The 22047-nt window shown below is 47.0% G+C and overlaps 1 protein-coding gene across 4 annotated transcripts in view; it reads right to left on the bottom strand.

The window, feature by feature from the left end:
- CAMSAP2 (calmodulin regulated spectrin associated protein family member 2) overlaps nt 1-22047 on the bottom strand; it is a 286395-nt gene that overhangs the window by 116845 nt on the left and 147503 nt on the right. For 3 of the 4 annotated variants that reach the window (XM_063940142.1, XM_063940144.1, XM_063940145.1), the window contains 2 exons: nt 15813-15845; nt 14938-15079 (listed from right to left, as the gene is read on the bottom strand). In XM_063940142.1, the coding sequence (XP_063796212.1) occupies nt 14938-15079; nt 15813-15845 (175 nt within the window). The remainder of the gene's footprint in view (nt 1-14937; nt 15080-15812; nt 15846-22047) is intronic. The other variant, XM_063940143.1, reaches the window with a different exon arrangement.

Genomic DNA, 22047 nt, shown 5'->3' with positions numbered 1-22047 from the left:
CACATCAATGCGAGCTGTGGCAAGGTTTGCTGTGTCTGTCAGCGTAGTGTCCCGAGCATGGAGGTACTACCAGGAGACAGGCCAGTACATCAGGAGATGTGGAGGAGGCCGTAGGAGGGTAACAACCCATCAGCAGGACCACTACCTCCGCCTTTGTGCAAGGAGGAACAGGAGGAGCACTGCCAGAGCCCTGCAAAATGACCTCCAGCAAGCCACAAATGTGCATGTGTCTACTCAAACGATAAGAAATAGACTCCATGAGGGTGGTATGAGTGCTCGACGTCCACAGGTGGGGGTTGTGCTTACAGCCCAAAACCGTGCAGGATGTTTGGCATTTGCCAGAGAACACCAAGATTGGCAAATTCGCCACTTGCGCCCTGTGCTCTTCACAGATGAAAGCAGGTTCTCACTGAGCACATGTGACAGAGTCTGGAGACGCCAAGGAGAACGTTCTGCTGCCTGCAACATCCTCAAGCATGACCGGTTTGGCAGTGGGTCAGTAATGGTGTGGGGTGGCATTAATTTGGGGGGGCCGCACAGCCCTCCATGTGCTTGCCAGAGGTAGCCTGACTGCCATTAGGTACCGAGATGAGATCCTCAGACCCCTTGTGAGACCATATGCTGGTGTGTTTGGCCCTGGGTTCCTCCTAATGCAAGACAATGCTACACCTCATGTGGCTGGAGTGTGTCAGCAGTTCCTGTAAGACGAAGGCATTGATGTTATGGACTGGCCCGCCCGTTCCCCAGACCTGAATCCAATTGAGAACATCTGGGACATCATGTCTCGCTCCATCCACCAACGCCACATTGCACCACAGACTGTCCAGGAGTTGGCGGATGCTTTAGTCCAGGTCTGGGAGGAGATCCCTCAGGAGACCATCCGCCACCTCATCAGGAGCATGCCCAGGCATTGTAGGGAGGTCATACAGGCACGTGGAGGCCACACACACTACTGAGCCTCATTTTGACTTGTTTTAAGGACATTACATCAAAGTTGGATCAGCCTGTAGTGTGTTTTTCCACTTTAATATTGAGGGTGACTCCAAATACAGACCTCCATGGGTTAATAAATTTGATTTCCATTGATAATTTTTGTGTGATTTTGTTGTCAGCACATTCAACTATGTAAAGAACAAAGTATTTAATAAGAATATTTCATTCATTCAGATCTAGGATGTTATTTTAGTGTTCCCTTTATTTTTTTGAGCAGTGTATATATATATATATATACACATACATACATACATACATACATACATACACACACACACACACACACACACACACACACACACACACACACACTATATCTAACACAGCACGGCCCTAGACCGAAGGTATATATCAGAATACTCGTACAATATACCCTGTAATAGGTACACATTTTCTTAACTAACGCTGTCTGTATAAAGACATGTAGAATACTCAAGTGTTTGAAAAGTCACAGCGCTGTATACTGGCGGCTTTACAAGGGAGACCTTGCCCTGCAGTCCCAGAGACCAGCTGCAGCTATGCTTAGAAGATGGAGCCCAGCGTCTCAGTCAGGGAGTGAGGGAGAGTGTGAGGCAGCTCCAGGGCAGGAAAATCTGCAGTAGATCTCGCCCTGGGCCGAGGAGAGGTTACATTGTCTGACAGCACCTGAATGGCCTGATCTTGCAGAAGATGGGCCGCTTGTAGAAGACCGTTGTACACGGCTCTTAGTTCCAGAATGATTATCGGAAGGATGGATTCCAGACTTGACCACCTTCCTTGGAAGTTTTCCCCTTGGGTGACCGTGCCCCAACCTCTGAGACTTGCATACGTGGTTAGAAGGATCCAGTTCTGAATCACGAACCTGCGGCCCCCAAGAAGGTGAGGCATTTGTAGCCACCACAGGAGGGAAATCCTGGCTTTCGGCGACAGACGTATCCTCTGGTGCATGTGCAGGTGAGATCCCGACCACTTGTCCAGGAGATCCAGTTGGAAGGGCAGTGCATGAAATCTTCCGTACTGTAGAGCCTCGTAGGAGGCAACCATCTTCCCCAGCAGGCGAATGCACTGATGAACCGATACCCGGGCTGGCTTCAAGACATCCCGGACCATTGATTGCATCACTAACGCCTTTTCCACCGGTAGAAACACCCTCTGCACTTCCGTGTCGAGGATCATCCCCAGGAAAGACAATCTCCTTGTCGGCTCCAAATGTGACTTTGGAAGATTCAGGACTCATCGAGTAATCGAGTTGTGAGAGCAATGTTCTGTAACAACTTTTCCCTGGAAGATGCTTTTATCATCAGATCGTCCAGATATGGAATTATGTTCACTCCCTGCTTGCGGAGGAGTAGCATCATCTCTGCCATTACCTTGGTGAACACCCTCGGTGCCGTGGATAGGGCAAACGGCAGTGCCTTAAACGGATAGTGACAGTCCAACAGCGCAAATCTGAAATAAGCCTGGGGAGGCAGCCAAATTGGAAATGTGGAGGTACGCATCTTTGATATCCAGGGATACCAGAAATTCCCCCTCCTCCAGACCTGAGATCACTGGTCTCAGAGACTCCATCTTGAACTTGAATTCCCTCAAATAGGGGTTTAAAGATTTCAGGTTTAATATCGGTCTGACAGAACCATCCGGTTTCGGTACCACAAAGAGGTTTGAGTAGTAACCCTTGGTTTCCAGATGAGGTGGAACTGGAACAATGACATTTGCCTTTTCCAATTTTTGAATGGCTTCCTGTAGGATAGCCCTTTCTGTCAGCAAAGCTGGTAAGCCTGATTTGAAAAATTTGTGAGGTGGGAATTCTTGAAACTCCAGTCTGTACCCCCTGGGACACAATATCTTGTACCCACGGGTCCAGGCCTGATGAGGCTTAGACGTGCTCCCACCTGCCCGATCTCCAGGTTGGGAGGTCCACCGTCATGCTGAGGATTTTGAGGAAACAGAACCAGGCTTCTGTTCCTGGGAACCTGTTGGTGCAGGTTTTCTGGATTTCTCCGATCACCTCTGGAGAAAGTGGAAGGGGGCTTGGATTTTTTTAACCTTTGCAGTCCGAAAGGACTGCATTGTAGACGTAGGAAAAGATTTTCTCGTTGGCGGAGTGGCTGAGGGAAGAAAGGTTGACTTACCCGCGGTTGCCATGGAAATTCACGCATCCAAAGCTTCCCCAAACAGAGTCTGAACTGTGAAGGGTAGGTTCTCCACACTCTTCTTGTATTCTGCATCCGCAGACCATTGGCGCAGCCAAAGTCCCCTGCGTGCCGAGACAGCCATGGAAGACGTCCGTGCATTTATATGACCAAGGTCCTTCATGGCCTCCACCATGAAACTTCCTGTATGTGACGTAAAAACATTTCAATGTCACTTCTATCCAGAGTCTAAATCCTCTAGTAATGTGCCTGACCACTTTACTTTGGCTTTAGAAATCCATGCACAAGCAATGGTGGGCCTTAGCGCCACGCCTGAAGCAGTGTATATTGACTTGAGCGTAGTCTCAATCTTGCGGTCTGCCGGCTCTTTCAAAGCGGTAGACCCAGGGACAGGTAAAACCACCTTTTTAGACAATCTAGATACAGAAGCGTCTACTATAGGGGGGTTTTCCCACTTTTTCCTATCCTCTTTAGGGAAAGGAAAAGCAACAAGAACCCTCTTTGTGATCTGGAATTTTTTATCCGGTTTTCCCAGGATTTTTCAAACAATGCGTTTAATTCCTTAGACGCAGGGAATGTAATGGAGGCTTTCTTACGGTCTGTAAAGTAAGCCTCCTCGACCTATTCAGGTACCTTGTTTGTAATGTGTAAAACGTCCCTAATGGCCTCAATCATGAGTTACACCCCCTTAGCAAGGGATGCCCTCCCCCCCACAGTATATCCCCATCACCGTCTCTGAGTCTGTATCCGCGTCGACCAGCATAATCTGGGCAAGGGTACGCTTTTTTGGGCATATACCAGTGGATCTTGATGAGGTACAGTAGTGGGAGCAGAATACTGTACCTCATCTCATTATGAGCTATCCTAGATGAAATCTGGGATATCATTCCCTTAATAGAAGCCACCCATTGGGGTTCGGATTCAGAAGGCTGAGTACAAGGAATAGACTCTTCTGAAGAAGATACACAATCTGCAGCACAAGATACAGAGTCCCTAGACATGGTAATGTGAGATATATTACACACACACACACACACACACACACACAGGAAAATGTCAGACACAGTTTCCCCCAAGTACCTTCAGAGAGACACAGAGTTAAGGAGCCAGCACACACAGTGCCCCAGTAGGCAGTTATATAATAAAAGCCTGGCGCTGACTGAGTAACCTTAATAGACTACACAGTACTATAATGTGAATGAACACTATCCTCCCCTTCTATAACCCCCTAGAACCGCACAGGATAGCTGGAGTTATGTGGAGGGTCAGAGTTCCCTGTCAGCGTCTCTGATCTGTGATCTGCAGGGAGAAAATGGCGCTGGCGAGTGCTGGTTCCGCTCTGAGGAGAAGCTCCGTCTCCTGTAATGGCGCGTCTTCCCGCACTTCTGGAGATTATACTGGCCTGAGGTAATGGTGGCTAGCAGCAGTACAGAGTCCCTAATAGCAATAGTGACCAGTGTTTAGGGTATTGCGCTGGCCCAGGGCGCCCCTAACAGCGCCGCACACTGGACCTCTGAGCCCTCCGGAGCGCAGCCTTATAGCGATGCGCTCCCACCCTTGTGCCGCCATTCTTGCCGGTGACCCGCTTATCAGGGCAACAGCGTCCTACTCACCACCTCGATCTTCCAGCTCTGTTAGGGGTTGGCGGCAGTGCTGCGGGAGTGAGCGGTCGCTTCGGGGGCTAGCGATCATCACCCTCAGGATCTCAGTGTCCTGTCAGCGGAGATGGGGGCCATTAACCTCTAGGGTTGGATCCTACTCCCCCCCTAAGTCCCACGAAGCAGGGAGGCTGTTGCCAGCAGCCTCCCTGTACCTAACTCTTTAAAAATATAATAAAACTAAAAGAACTTCTAGGAGCTCCCATAGCTGTGACTGGCTCCACCGGGCACATTTTCTAAACTGAGTCTGGTAGGAGGGGCATAGAGGGAGGAGCCAGCCCACACTCTCAAGCTCTTAAAGTGCCCATGGCTCACCAAGGGACCAGTCTATACCCCATGGTACTAATGTGGACCCCAGCATCCTCTAGGACGCAAGAGAAAAAAAAAAAAAAGCAACTGCACCTGGAAGATACTGCAATGCAAGGGGTGCAAATACATTTATTTATTTTGCATGCAGGGTAAATACTGGCTGACTTTGCCTGTAGCCCACACATACATAGATTTGAGCTAAGACACACCCTTCTCAAATCTAAATCCTTCTGCACAGTTTACATCTGTGCCGTCTAGAGTGCAACATGGTTTTGCCCAGGTGCATAATTACTTGTTTTTTTTATTGTTTTACTCCTCTCTCAATCAGGCCATGTGTGTAGTTAACCTATATTAAAAAAAGCAAATTATGTAACAGCCTCTAGATACAGATGAGTACCCCCTTATCGTTCCTGCAGTCATGTTAAACAGCCCTTCTAGTTGCGCCTAGTCATGAGCATGTTTGCTAACATAGGAAGTCCTTTTGTGCATTTTTCCAGGAATACACTGTAACGTAGCATTTCGTATGCAGATACAGCCGCTGTCACACAGAATATAGTCATGCCGCATATCATTTGAATCAGCATAGTCTGCTTTTTTTAGTGAAAAAAAGATGCTCTGAGTTGGCCGAGTCACACGGGAGCTGGCTGGATGCATCTTTGTTTGTAGAAAACACTTTCTATTTGGAGTACTGAAGCTTTGATTGATTTTTGTACTCCCACCTTTAGCAAAACTAGCCTTACATCAGGCTGGGAGCATTCTGGAGCAGTATACCAATGAACGATTCCCCATACATGGAGCGGACAATCAGACTCCTGTCTATGGGCTGCCACTTAGTCTGATCATGAATTACAGACATTTGAAAAATAAAACACATACAAACGGTACTGCAATTATCCACATCTGTGATAATTACATACATTACACAAAAAATAAGTTTGTACTAATTAACTATAAAAACTGCAGAGCTGCTGAAAACAATAACTTCTTCTTAATCACCTGTTTAGTAATTGTAACTATCTGTGTGACAGTAAGGATGCCCTCCGGGAGCCCTACTATGAATCACCACATTCCATATGGTTTCTGTGTGATCGTGTTCCTGCTGGAGGCACAGTAATTTTATGTAAATAGTTACGTAATGGAGGCTAAATTAATCAAACTACTACAGGTTGAGTATCCCATATCCAAATATTCCAAAATACGGAATTTTTAGAGTGAGCGCGAGATAGTGAAACCTTTGTTTTCTGATGGCTCAATGTACACACACTTTGTTTAATACACAAAGTTATAAAATAAGAATTTACTTACCGATAATTCTATTTCTCGTAGTCCGTAGTGGATGCTGGGACTCCGTCAGGACCATGGGGAATAGCGGCTCCGCAGGAGACAGGGCACAAAAGTAAAAGCTTTAGGATCAGGTGGTGTGCACTGGCTCCTCCCCCTATGACCCTCCTCCAAGCCTCAGTTAGGATACTGTGCCCGGACGAGCGTACACAATAAGGAAGGATTTTGAATCCCGGGTAAGACTCATACCAGCCACACCAATCACACTGTACAACCTGTGATCTGAACCCAGTTAACAGCATGATAACAGCGGAGCCTCTGAAAAGATGGCTCACAACAATAATAACCCGATTTTTGTAACAATAACTATGTACAAGTATTGCAGACAATCCGCACTTGGGATGGGCGCCCAGCATCCACTACGGACTACGAGAAATAGAATTATCGGTAAGTAAATTCTTATTTTCTCTGACGTCCTAGTGGATGCTGGGACTCCGTCAGGACCATGGGGATTATACCAAAGCTCCCAAACGGGCGGGAGAGTGCGGATGACTCTGCAGCACCGAATGAGAGAACTCCAGGTCCTCCTCAGCCAGGGTATCAAATTTGTAGAATTTTGCAAACGTGTTTGCTCCTGACCAAGTAGCAGCTCGGCAAAGTTGTAAAGCCGAGACCCCTCGGGCAGCCGCCCAAGATGAGCCCACCTTCCTTGTGAAATGGGCATTTACATATTTTGGCTGTGGCAGGCCTGCCACAGAATGTGCAAGCTGAATTGTACTACACATCCAACTAGCAATCGTCTGCTTAGAAGCAAGAGCACCCAGTTTGTTGGGTGCATACAGGATAACAGCAAGTCAGTTTTCCTGACTCCAGCCGTCCTGGAAACCTATATTTTCAGGGCCCTGACAACATCTAGCAACTTGGAGTCCTCCAAGTCCCTAATAGCCGCAGGCACCACAATAAACTGGTTCAGGTGAAACGCTGACACCACCTTAGGGAGAAACTGGGGACGAGTCCGCAGCTCTGCCCTGTCCGAATGGACAATCAGATATGGGCTTTTGTGAGACAAAGCCACCAATTCTGACACTCGCCTGGCCGAGGCCAGGGCCAACCGCATGGTCACTTTTCATGTGAGATATTTCAAATCCACAGATTTGAGCGGTTTAAAATGTGATTTGAGGAATCCCAGATTACGTTGAGATCCCACAGTGCCACTGGAGGCACAAAAGGGGGTTGTATATGCAGTACTCCCTTGACAAACTTCTGGACTTCAGGAAGTGAAGCCAATTCTTTCTGGAAGAAAATTGACAGGGCCGAAATTTGAACCTTAATGGACCCCAATTTGAGGCCCATAGACACTCCTGTTTGCAGGAAATGCAGGTATCGACCGAGTTGAAATTTCTTCGTGGGGCCTTCCTGGCCTCACACCACGCAACATATTTTCGCCACATGTGGTGATAATGTTGTGCGGTCACCTCCTTCCTGGCTTTGACCAGGGTAGGAATGACCTCTTCCGGAATGCCTTTTTCCCTTAGGATCCGGCGTTCCACCGCCATGCCGTCAAACGCAGCCACGGTAAGTCTTGGAACAGACATGGTACTTGCTGAATCAAGTCCCTTCTTAGCGGCAGAGGCCATGAGTCCTCTGTGAGCATTTCTTGAAGTTCCGGGTACCAAGTCCTTCTTGGGCAATCCGGAGCCACGAGTATAGTTCTTACTCCTCTACGTCTTATAATTCTCAGTACCTTGGGTATGAGAAGCAGAGGAGGGAACACATACACCGACTGGTACACCCACTGTGTTACCAGAACGTCCACAGCTATTGCCTGAGGGTCTCTTGACCTGGCGCAATACCTGTCCAGTTTTTTGTTCAGGCGGGACGCCATCATGTCCACCTTTGGTCTTTCCCAACGGTTCACAATCATGTGGAAGACTTCCCGATGAAGTCCCCACTCTCCCGGGTGGAGGTCGTGCCTGCTGAGGAAGTCTGCTTCCCAGTTGTCCACTCCCGGGATGAACACTGCTGACAGTGCTATCCCATGATTTTCCGCCCAGCGAAGAATCTTTGCAGTTTCTGCCATTTCCCTCTTGCTTCTTGTGCCGCCCTGTCTGTTTACGTGGGCGACTGCCGTGATGTTGTCCCACTGGATCAATACCGGCTGACCTTGAAGCAGAGGTCTTGCTAAGCTTAGAGCATTGTTTTATGTGGAGAGAAGTCTCCAGACTTGATCACACTCCCTGGAAATTTTTTCCCTGTGTGACTGCTCCCCAGCCTCTCCGGCTGGCATCCGTGGTCACCAGGACCCAGTCCTGAATGCCGAATCTGCGGCCCTTTAGTAGATGAGCACTCTGCAGCTACCGCAGAAGAAACACCCTTGTCCTTGGAGACAGGGTTATCCGCTGATGCATCTGAAGATGCGATCCGGACCATTTTTCCAGCAGATCCCACTGAAAAGTTCTTGCGTGAAATCTGCCGAATGGAATCGCTTCGTAAGAAGCCACCATTTTTCCCAGGACCCTTGTGCAATGATGCACTGACACTTTTCCTGGTTTTAGGAGGTTCATGACTAGCTCGGATAACTCCCTTGCTTTCTTCTCCGGGAGAAACACACTGTTCTGGACTGTGTCCAGAATCATCCCTAGGAACAGCAAATTGTCGTCGGAAACAGCTGCGGTTTTGGAATATTTAGAATCCACCCATGCTGTCGTAGAACTACTTGAGATAGTGCTACTCCGACCTCCAACTGTTCTCTGGCCTTGCCCTTATCAGGATATCGTCCATTTTCTTTGAAGAAGAATCATCATTTCGGCCATTACCTTGGTAAAGACCCGGGGTGCCGTGGACAATCCAACCGGCATCGTCTGAAACTGATAGTGACAGTTCTGTACCACGAACCTGAGGTACCCTTGGTGAGAAGGGCAAATTGGGACATGGAGGAAGCATCCCTGATGTCCCGGGACACCATATAGTCCCCTTCTTCCTGGTTCGCTATCACTGCTCTGAGTGACTCCATCTTGATTTGAACCTTTGTATGTAAGTGTTCAAATATTTCAGATTTAGAATAGGTCTCACCGAGCCGTCTGGCTTCAGTACCACAATATAGTGTGGAATAATACCCCTTTCCTTGTTGTAGGAGGAGTACTTTGATTATCACCTGCTGGGAATACAGCTTGTGAATTGTTTCCAATACTGCCTCCCTGTCGGAGGGAGACGTTGGTAAGGCAGACTTCAGGAACCTGCGAGGGGGAGACGTCTCGAATTTCCAATCTGTACCCCTGGGATACTACTTGTAGGATCCAGGGGTCCTGTACGGCCCCAGCGTCATGCTGAGGACTTGGCAGAAGCGGTGGAGGGCTTCTGTTCTTGGGAATGGGCTGCCCGCTGCAGTCTTCTTCCCTTTCCTCTATCCCTGGGCAGATATGACTGGCCTTTTGCCCGCTTGCCCTTATGGGGACGAAAGGACTGAGGCTGAAAAGACGGTGTCTTTTTCTGCTTAGATGTGACTTAGGGTAAAAAAGGTGGATTTTCCAGCTGTTGCCGTGGCCACCAGGTCCGATGGACCGACCCCAAATAACTCCTCCCCTTTATACGGCAATTGCCGTTTGGAATCTGCATCACCTGACCACTGTCGTGTCCATAAACATCTTCTGGCAGATATGGACATCGCACTTACTCTTGATGCCAGAGTGCAAATATCTCTCTGTGCTCTATAGTCAATAAAATACTGTCCCTGTCAAGGGTATCAATATTTTCAGTCAGGGAATCCGACCAAGCCACTCCAGCGCTGCACATCCAGGCTGAGGCGATAGCTGGTCGCAGTATAACACCAGTATGTGTGTATATACTTTTTAGGATATTTTCCAGCCTCCTATCAGCTGGTTCCTTGAGGGCGGCCGTATCTGGAGACGGTAACGCCACTTGTTTTGATAAGCGTGTGAGCGCCTTATCCACCCTAAGGGGTGTTTCCCAACGCGCCCTAACTTCTGGCGGGAAAGGGTATACCGCCAATAATTTTCTATCGGGGGAAACCCACGCATCATCACACACTTCATTTAATTTATCTGATTCAGGAAAAACTACAGGTAGTTTTTTCACACCCCACATAATACCCTCTTTTGTGGTACTTGTAGTATCAGAAATATGTAACACCTCCTTCATTGCCCTTAACATGTAACGTGTGGCCCTAAAGGAAAATACGTTTGTTTCTTCACCGTCGACACTGGAGTCAGTGTCCGTGTCTGTGTCGACCGACTGAGGTAAATGGGCGTTTTAAAGCCCCCGACGGTGTTTGAGACGCCTGGACAGGTACTAATTTGTTTGCCGGCCGTCTCATGTCGTCAACCGACCTTGAAGCGTGTTGACAGTATCCCGTAATTCCTTGAATAAGCCATCCATTCCGGTGTCGACTCCCTAGAGAGTGACATCACCATTACAGGCAATTGCTCCGCCTCCTCACCAACATCGTCCTCATACATGTCGACACACACGTACCGACACACAGCACACACACAGGGAATGCTCTGATAGAGGACAGGACCCCACTAGCCCTTTGGGGAGACAGAGGGAGAGTTTGCCAGCATACACCAAAACGCTATAATTATACAGGGACAACCTTTATATAAGTGTTTTCCCTTATAGCATCTTAATATATAATCATATCGCCAAATAAGTGCCCCCCCTCTCTGTTTTAACCCTGTTTCTGTAGTGCAGTGCAGGGGAGAGCCTGGGAGCCTTCCCACCAGCAGTTCTGTGAGGGAAAATGGCGCTGTGTGCTGAGGAGATAGGCCCCGCCCCCTATTCCGGCGGGCTCTTCTCCCGGTTTTTCTGAGACCTGGCAGGGGTGAAATACATCCATATAGCCTCAGGGACTATATGTGATGTATTCTTTTTAGCCAGAAAGGTGATCTCATTGCTGCCCAGGGCGCCCCCCCCCAGCGCCCTGCACCCTCAGTGACCGCTGGTGTGAAGTGTGCCTGAGCGCAATGGCGCACAGCTGCAGTGCTGTGCGCTACCTCATGAAGACTGAAAAGCCTTCAGCCGCCGGTTTCTGGACCTCTTCTTACTTCGGCATCTGCAAGGGGGTCGGCGGCGCGGCTCCGGTGACCCATCCAGGCTGTACCTGTGATCGTCCCTCTGGAGCTAGTGTCCAGTAGCCTAAGAAGCAAATCCATCCTGCACGCAGGTGAGTTCACTCCTTCTCCCCTAGGTCCCTCGTTGCAGTGAGCCTGTTGCCAGCAGGACTCACTGAAAATAAGAAACCTATCAAAACTTTTACTCTAAGCAGCTCTTTATGAGAGCCACCTAGATTGCACCCTGCTCGGACGGGCACAAAAACTTAACTGAGGCTTGGAGGAGGGTCATAGGGGGAGGAGCCAGTGCACACCACCTGATCCTAAAGCTTTTACTTTTGTGCCCTGTCTCCTGCGGAGCCGCTATTCCCCATGGTCCTGACGGAGTCCCAGCATCCACTAGGACGTCAGAGAAAAAATATTGGCTAAAATGACCTTCAGGCTGTGTGTATAAGGTGTATATGAAACATAAATGCATTCTGTGCTTAGACTTAGGTCCCATCACCATGATATCTCATTATGGTATGCAATTATTCCAAAATACGGAAAAATCAGATATCCAAAATACTTCTGGTCGGTTCTGGTATGAATGGTCGACCATGTTATGGTCGACAGTCATTAGATCGACCACTATTGGTCGACATTGGCATGGCCAACATGGACAAATGGTAGACACATGAAAATGGTCGACGTGTGAAAGTCGACATGAGTTTTTTTACTTTTTTGGGTGTCGTTTTTTGCGTAAAGTGATGGGGAACCATAATTAGTGCACTGCGTCCCCTCGCACGCTTCGGGCAAGGTGCCTCGCTCCGCTACCGCAGCGCTCGGCACAGATTACCGTCCCCAATCGTAGTCCACGTGGATCGTAAAATATGGAAAAGTTCCACACAAAAAAAAGTGAAAAAATCATGTCCACATTTTCATGTGTCGACCTTTCATGTGTCCATGTCGACCATGTCAACCAATAGTGGTCGACCATCCAAACGGATACCCTTCTGGTCCCAAGCATTTTGGATAATATATATATATATATATATATATATATATATATATATATATATAAAAACTAACTGGCGTTTCACTCTATAAAAGACAATTTTATTAGTTTAGTTAGAAAATTTGTCTTTTGCCAGTTTCAGCTATTCCTACAGACATTCTTTTAGCTTCGCCCAGGACCTGAATCTCTGCTCCCCAGGCACTGCCCCTCTCCGGCCATGCATACAACACAGCCCGCATGCTGTGGCCTGCCTTATAGTGACGGCAGAAACGGAATCTCTGCTCCCCAAACACTGCCCCTCTCCGGCCATGCATACAACACAGCCCGCATGCTGTGGCCTGCCTTATAGTGACGGCAGAAACGGAATCTCTGCTCCCCAAACACTGCCCCTCTCCGGCCATGCATACAGCACAGCCTGAATGCTGTGGCCTGCCTTATAGTGACGGCAGAAACGGAATCTCTGCTCCCCAAACACTGCCCCTCTCCGGCCATGCATACAACACAGCCCGCATGCTGTGGCCTGCCTTATAGTGACGGCAGAAACGGAATCTCTGCTCCCCAAACACTGCCCCTCTCCGGCCATGCATACAACACAGCCCGCATGCTGTGGCCTGCCTTATAGTGACGGCAGAAACGGAATCTCTGCTCCCCAAACACTGCCCCTCTCCGGCCATGCATACAACACAGCCCGCATGCTGTGGCCTGCCTTATAGTGACGGCAGAAACGGAATCTCTGCTCCCCAAACACTGCCCCTCTCCGGCCATGCATACAGCACAGCCTGAATGCTGTGGCCTGCCTTATAGTGACTGCAAAGGCTAAAATATTTTCTGGCCAAACTTAGTAATTTTCAGGGACGTGCAGTGAGGTAAATGGCTGGGGAGTCACCGGCTAGTACCAGAGCCAGATTTACACACAATATATGAACCAAAGAGTTCACGTGAGCATTATACACAGGTGCAGCAGTATAAACTCCTGGAAATTTGGCGAGTTTTGGTCAAAGGTGAGAGGAAAAGATAAGCAGGTGAGATACTGCCTCATCTGTCAGACTTTTTACTGCAGAGTTTTAACTATCAAAATGATTAGAATAATACAAAGTAAATATTTCTAACATATTCCTTGTATTTTTCATATACTTTGTATAGTCAAAACTCTGGCCCAAACATTAGTATGACTGGAAAGGCTCTGTCTCACCCCACCACACATCACTGGTAATTTTAGAAATGACTGAAAAAAATGTTAGCACTTATGGGTGGAGATGTAGCAAGCCATGGAGAGTGATTAAGTGGAGAAGCTGAACAAAGCAACCAATCAGATTCTGTCATTTATCTTTGACGGTGTTTGAAATTACAGTTAGAAGCTTATTGGTGGCTTTGGACAACTTTTTCTCCCTTTAAGGCTTGATGCATCTCCCCAGTGGATTCCTAAAAACTTGCTGATCAAATATATTATCTGTATAACGAATGGATGGTGCCTCCTAATGCAATAACGTAGTACCATGACCAAAGCATACATATGCCAATTAGGCCAGTACCAAAAAGATGAACAAGGACAGCTTATCAGAACCAATAAAGGAACTCCAATTGTCTTTTCTGTTTCCATGTAAGCACCTCAGGAAAAGGTAAAGGGTGAGAACATAAGTATACAGATTTATGTGAATACACTTACACAAATATAAAATGTTCATTACAATATGAAAGAACTACATGCTCAATGTAAATAAAATCTGTTTGCTGATCTCAGTATGAGGTGTGCTGTGTAGTTAGGTCCAATAAAATCACCACCAAAAGGAGCAACAGCCAATGTGCAGCAGGTGTACGCCCATTTTTAGGCCGAATTTACATTCGACCTATTCAATGCCCGTGGCATTTTTTAGACTGGTTGAATAATCTGGCACTGGTGAAAACCATGTATATCGGCAAATTCGCTGCAGATACACCCATTTTGGCTAAATTGTTGGCATTTTCGCCCAGTTTTTGGCGTAATTGTAGCCCATGCCGATTCGACGGAAATGTAAAATAGTGAAACGGCATGGGCGAAAATGGATTCTAAAAGGGGCGATTGAATACAATGTGTCGAATTAGTGCTGTTTTTTCGACTGTCTGAAAATTGAATATACCCCATAGTGTTAATCGGACTTTATCAGGGATAGGAATTCGGGTTAGTTATACAGTATACCAACTCTAAATCAGGTCCAGTATGTTTTTTGTCTTTATGGATAGTGCCACTACAGTACTTTTACAAACTGTGTATCCCACCATGTAGTCGGAGCTCTGGGTGGCACAGCATAAGGAAAGAGGGACTTGATATGGTGCAAAGGTTGTATAACATAGTAACATTTTGTAAACGTTGGGGGAAGTGCAACAATAACACTCTGTGATCAGACTGCAAATATCGTGACATCTATTTTAGGACTGGTCACCAGTAATGTAATATATACATTTCTTAGGGGACAATTTGTTTGTAGACTTAAGGGAATGTGAATTGTGATTAATTTTACCTTCCAACCGAAGCACATCTGGGCAGTAAAAGTGGATAAGGGCAGCTATTGCACATCCATCAGTACCATCCTTCAAGAGGTTCTCCATAAGTGGTATGTATGGCAGCTGTTTATACAGATTCTGTTCCTTTCTGTATCGGGCCTGTACGGGGAGAGAAGAGAAGACTGTGAGAGAGGTGCCCAGGGTGCGGGATGTAACTCACATAAGACTGTCTACACTGCAGCTCTATGTTCTAGAGGTCATGTCAGAGCTGTCACGGGGTCTATTCATGAAGCAGTGAAAAGAGTGGAGAAGTGAGTCAGTGGAGAAATTGCCCATGGCAACCAATCCGTGCTGAGGTAACATTTAGAAAGTGCATTCTATAAAATTATACGTAGCAGCTGATTGGTTGCCATGGGCAACATCTCCACACTTTTCACTTTTTCATGAATAGACCCCTAAAAGCCTAAAGGAAAAATAAATCTACAAGAACCTAGTAGCTTTAATGGGAAAAAAATGGTTACACAATATTACCAATATATAATGTTTTAATAAAAGATATATGGCTTTACAAAAACAGCAAATGAACAATAATGTATTTTTTTATTTAGCATTTATCAATCTAGAAATGTTATTCTGCTTAACGTGTAAAAGAAACAAAAACAAAACAACAACAACAACAAACAACAGAATAGAAGGTAACAAGATCATTGCGTGCCCCTTGCCCTGGACCAGCAATGCATGCTGCATGACAATGCTAAATGAATAACTACTAGATATAAAATGATGCTGCTAAGATGATTTGCATTAGAGGCGGGGGGGAATGTGGGCAGGATATGGTGAGGAAGCCACTAGAAACAAACACGCTACAGATTATAACATGAGCAGCACTTACAGGGACCAGTTTCCAAAACCATTTGGATGAAGACTTCATAGGGAACAACGGTAATTACAGTGAAAGCAAGGGAAGAAAAAAAAAAGCAAAGAGAGAAAGAGTGAATCAGATTTAGCTTCATGAAGCAGCCATAGCCTTACAACACGGCTGGACAACTCTCAGGAGCCAGTAAGCGAATGCTCTTATGAAATCGCTGCCGGTGCGTAACGTTTGAGAGTTAGCACTGTCGATAGAAGCATGCGTTCATTAAGAGTTTCTGGATTTCACTTCTGGCTCCTGAATTTGACATTATTTTGTCCAACCCTGCCTTACAAAGTAAACATTGGGGCATTGCAAAAACAGCTTATGAAAACAGCACATAAAGAAAATGCCAATATGTTTGCTACCCACTTTAACATGAGATAACTAATCAAATTGAAATTCAAGCATCCAGGGCTGCAACAGATTGTGCCTTTGTTTTGTATTTAACATTGTGACTTGATGTAACAGAACTACGAGGCATCCCATAGTGATGACCTCTCTAATGTGCCTTTAATTGGGCATGTGCACGAAACGGGGAGGCAGCTGTGTGACAGTTTGGCGTTAAAAAACGTATGACCAAACTGCTGCTACACAGACTACAAAGGATACAATGGCCTAGATCTGCTGGATCACAGCAGCAGTGTGAGGAACTGCTGTGGGACAAGGAGAATGAAGTGGAATAAACACTTATTTACGTTAGTGATACAGCCAGGTCCAATCAGGGAGGCACAGACTGCATGCACCTGCATGTGTTGTTTGGCGGTAGCTCTATGTCATCCTGTAAAAGGTCCAACAATCACAAATACAACTCTAGTATGTCTATAGGAAACTGAATGAGTCAGTAAATTCAAGCATGTTTCTTCACAGCCTACCAGTGTATCGGGAGAACCACTCTCCCTGCAAAAACTCTTGCAGGCTATGGAGGCTATTTACTAACAAGTGCAGTTTAGCTGTAACCCATAGCAACCAGCTAGTAGGTTTAATCAATATTATGCAAATAAGACAATTACAAGTATTCCCTATCTGGTTGCATTGGTATCTTATTAGTAAGCATTTTTGTATTAGCATTTATGGGGAAAATGTAGAAAGCCTCAAAGACTGATAAAGAGAGAGATAAAGTACCAGCCAATCAGCTCCTAACTGCTATGTTACAGGCAGTGTTTGAAAAATGTCAGGTGCTGATTGGTTGGTAGTTTATTTCCTGCCACTTTATCGCTCTCCAAGGCTTAGTACACCTGCCTCTATGTATGAAAGTCTCTATTATACAGAATATCCAGGTATTATATATTAAGATATGCAGTCATCATATTGATATTGACTGCGTCGACGCAAGACTGTCAAATGTTATGAGGTCGGCAAAGTTAAAATGTTGATATCTAACATGTCAGCTGGTGTTATGTCTAGCTTGTATACCACTTCCCAACATTGTCAGTGTCGACATGCTGCATGGCGACCTTGTGCTTTTTAACATGGTGACATGTCATCTGCAGGCCACATCATCACGCTGGCTAGTTGACGTGGGGAAGGAAAAGGAGATATACAAAGCCTCTATTTCAGGTCCTACATTTAGAGCTTGCCTCATTGAACAAGATGCTAAAACACTGACAATGTGCAATTAAGCAAATGCTTTGCAGAGAAGAGTCACGTCTGGAATATCATCCGAGTCCACTCCCCGGACAGGACATAGAGTGCTCATTACACCTATCTGTTATTACTGACCACTTCAAGGGCTAATACCTGAAAATTGCATTACAAGCGGGATGTAGTTGGAATTCCGTCAGTCTGAATCCCGATGGTCAAAATACAGACACCGGAATTCCGACCGCTAGAATGCCGGCAGTGTCGCCACAGCTATTCCCACTCCTGGGTGTCCACGACACCCATTGAGTGGGAATAGAACCTGTGGCGAGCGAAGCAAGCCACCAAGTCTGCAGGGGGCTTCGTTCCGCTTGCCCCGCTGCCGGCATTCTGACGGTCGGGATTCCGGCGTCTGTATTTTGACCTCACATGCATGCCAGATTTCTAACATACTACACTGGGCTGTATTGGTGATATTACTGTGCACATAAAATGCATCTGAAGAGCACGTTCATTTCTGTGCATCGTACCCACTTCTCCATACCTGTGATCTGGCCCGTAGGATGCCAATAGGGTAAAGCACTCAACTCAATGAATAGGCAGGAATAATAAGAATTTACTTACCGATAATTCTATTTCTCGGAGTCCGTAGTGGATGCTGGGGTTCCTGAAAGGACCATGGGGAATAGCGGCTCCGCAGGAGACAGGGCACAAAAGTAAAGCTTTCCGATCAGGTGGTGTGCACTGGCTCCTCCCCCTATGACCCTCCTCCAAGCCAGTTAGGTACTGTGCCCGGACGAGCGTACACAATAAGGGAGGAATTTTGAATCCCGGGTAAGACTCATACCAGCCACACCAATCACACCGTACAACTTGTGATCTAAACCCAGTTAACAGTATGATAACAGCGGAGCCTCTGAAAAGATGGCTCACAACAATAATAACCCGATTTTTGTAACTATGTACAAGTATTGCAGATAATCCGCACTTGGGATGGGCGCCCAGCATCCACTACGGACTCCGAGAAATAGAATTATCGGTAAGTAAATTCTTATTTTCTCTATCGTCCTAGTGGATGCTGGGGTTCCTGAAAGGACCATGGGGATTATACCAAAGCTCCCAAACGGGCGGGAGAGTGCGGATGACTCTGCAGCACCGAATGAGAGAACTCCAGGTCCTCCTTAGCCAGGGTATCAAATTTGTAGAATTTAGCAAACGTGTTTGCCCCTGACCAAGTAGCTGCTCGGCAAGGTTGTAAAGCCGAGACCCCTTGTGGAATGGGCATTTACATATTTTGGCTGTGGCAGGCCTGCCACAGAATGTGCAAGCTGAATTGTATTACACATCCAACTAGCAATAGTCTGCTTAGAAGCAAGAGCACCCAGTTTGTTGGGTGCATACAGGATAACAGCAAGTCAGTTTTCCTGACTCCAGCCGTCCTGGAACATATTTTCAGGGCCCTGACAACATCTAGCAACTTGGAGTCCTCCAAGTCCCTAGTAGGTGCAAGGCACCACAATAAGCTGGTTCAGGTGAAACACTGACACCACCTTAGGGAGAGAACTGGGGACGAGTCCGCAGCTCTGCCCTGTCCGAATGGACAAACAGATATGGGCTTTTTTGAGAAAAAACCACCAATTTGACACTCGCCTGGTCCAGGCCAGGGCCAAGAGCATGGTCACTTTTCATGTGAGATGCTTCAAATCCACAGATTTGACTGGTTTTAAACCAATGTGATTTGAGGAATCCCAGAACTACGTTGAGATCCCACAGTGCCACTGGAGGCACAAAAGGGGGTTGTATATGCAATACTCCCTTGACAAACTTCTGGACTTCAGGAACTGAAGCCAATTCTTTCTGGAAGAAAATCGACAGGGCCGAAATTTGAACCTTAATGGACCCCAATTTGAGGCCCATAGACACTCCTGTTTGCAGGAAATGCAGGAAACGACCGAGTTGAAATTTCTTTGTGGGGCCTTCCTGGCCTCACACCACGCAACATATTTTCGCCACATGTGGTGATAATGTTGTGCGGTCACCTCCTTTCTGGCTTTGACCAGGGTAGGAATGACCTCTTCCGGAATGCCTTTTTCCCTTAGGATCCGGCTTTCCACCGCCATGCCGACAAACGCAGCTGCGGTAAGTCTTGGAACAGACATGGTACTTGCTGAAGCAAGTCCCTTCTTAGCGGCAGAGGCCATAAGACCTCTGTAGGCATCTCTTGAAGTTCCGGGTACCAAGTCCTTCTTGGCCAATCCGGAGCCATGAGTATAGTTCTTACTCCTCTACGTCTTATAATTCTCAGCACCTTAGGTATGAGAAGCAGAGGAGGGAACACATACACCGACTGGTACACCCACGGTGTTACCAGAACGTCCACAGCTATTGCCTGAGGGTCTCTTGACCTGGCGCAATACCTGTCCCGTTTTTTGTTCAGACGGGACGCCATCATGTCCACCTTTGGTATTTCCCAACGGTTTACAATCATGTGGAAAAAACTTCCCGATGAAGTTTCCACTCTCCCGGGTGGAGGTCGTGCCTGCTGAGGAAGTCTGCTTCCCAGTTTCCATTCCCGGGATGAAACACTGCTGACAGTGCTATCACATGATTTTCCGCCCAGCGAAAAGTCCTTGCAGTTTTTGCCATTGCCCTCCTGCTTCTTGTGTCGCCCTGTCTGTTTACGTGGGCGACTGCCGTGATGTTTTTCCCACTGGATCAATACCGGCTGACCTTGAAGCAGAGGTCTTGCTAAGCTTAGAGCATTATAAATTTACCCTTAGCTCCAGTATATTTATGTGGAGAAAAGTCTCCAGACTTGATCACACTCCCTGGAAATTTTTTCCTTGTGTGACTGCTCCCCAGCCTCTCGGGCTGGGCTCCGTGGTCACCAGCATCCAATCCTGAATGCCGAATCTGCGGCCCTCTAGAAGATGAGCACTCTATAACCACCACAGGAGAGACACCCTTGTCCTTGGATATAGGGTTATCCGCTGATGCATCTGAAGATGCGATCCGGACCATTTGTCCAGCAGATCCCACTGAAAAGTTCTTGCGTGAAATCTGCCGAATGGAATTGCTTCGTAGGAAGCCACCATTTTTACCAGGACCCTTGTGCAATGATGCACTGTTTTTAGGAGGTTCCTGACTAGCTCGGATAACTCCCTGGCTTTCTCTTCCGGGAGAAACACCTTTTTCTGGACTGTGTCCAGAATCATCCCTAGGCACAGCAGACGTGTCGTCGGGATCAGCTGCGATTTTGGAATATTTAGAATCCACCCATGCTGTTGTAGCAGTATCCGAGATAGTGCTACTCCGACCTCCAACTGTTCCCTGGACTATGCCCTTATCAGGACATCGTCCAAGTAAGGGATAATTAAGACGCCTTTTCTTCGAAGAAGAATCATCATTTCGGCCATTACCTTGGTAAAGACCCGGGGTGCCGTGGACAATCCAAACGGCAGCGTCTGAACTGATAGTGACAGTTCTGCACCACGAACCTGAGGTACCCTTAGTGAGAAGGGCAAATTTGGGACATAGAGGTAAGCATCCCTGATGTCCCGGGACACTATATAGTCCCCTTCTTCCTGGTTCGTTATCACTGCTCTGAGTGACTCCATCTTGATTTGAACCTTTGTAAGTGTTCAAAAAATTTTTTAGAATAAGTCTCACCTAGCCTTCTGGCTTCAGTACCACAATATAGTGTGGAATAATACCCCTTTTCTTGTAGTAGGAGGGGTAATTTAATTATCACCTGCTGGGAATACAGCTTGTGAATTTTTTCCCATACTGCCTCCTTGTCGGAGGGAGACCTTGGTAAAACAGACTTCAGGAGCCTGCGAAGGGGAAACGTCTCGACATTCCAATCTGTACCCCTGGGATACTACTTGTAGGATCCAGGGGTCCTGTACGGTCTCAGCGCCATGCTGAGAACTTGTCAGAAGCGGTGGAACGCTTCTGTTCCTGGGAATGGGCTGCCTGCTGCAGTCTTCTTCCCTTTCCTCTATCCCTGGGCAGATATGATCTTATAGGGACGAAAGGACTGAGGCTGAAAAGACGGTGTCTTTTTCTGCAGAGATGTGACTTAGGGTAAAAACGGCGGATTTTCCAGCAGTTGCCGTGGCCACCAGGTCCGATGGACCGACCCCAAATAACTCCTCTTCCTTTATACGGCAATACACCTTTGTGCCGTTTGGAATCTGCATCACCTGACCACTGTCGTGTCCATAACATCTTCTGGCAGATATGGACATCGCATTTACTCTTGATGCCAGAGTGCAAATATCCCTCTGTGCATCTCGCATATATAGAAATGCATCCTTTAAATGCTCTATAGTCAATAAAATACTGTCCCTGTCAAGGGTATCAATATTTTTAGTCAGGGAATCCGACCAAGCCACCCCAGCTCTGCACATCCAGGCTGAGGCGATCGCTGGTCGCAGTATAACACCAGTATGTGTGTATATACTTTTTATGATATTTTCCAGCCTCCTGTCAACTGGTCCTTGAGGACGGCCCTATCTATAGACGGTACCGCCACTTGTTTTGATAAGCGTGTGAGCGCCTTATCCACCCTAAGGGGTGTTTCCCAACGCGCCCTAACTTCTGGCGGGAAAGGGTATACCGCCCATAATTTTCT

Source organism: Pseudophryne corroboree, chromosome 9, assembly GCF_028390025.1.
Source record: "Pseudophryne corroboree isolate aPseCor3 chromosome 9, aPseCor3.hap2, whole genome shotgun sequence".
Classification (NCBI taxonomy): domain Eukaryota; kingdom Metazoa; phylum Chordata; class Amphibia; order Anura; family Myobatrachidae; genus Pseudophryne; species Pseudophryne corroboree.
The sequence above is the reverse complement of the archived record's forward strand: the minus strand, read 5'-3'. Positions and strand labels throughout refer to the sequence as shown.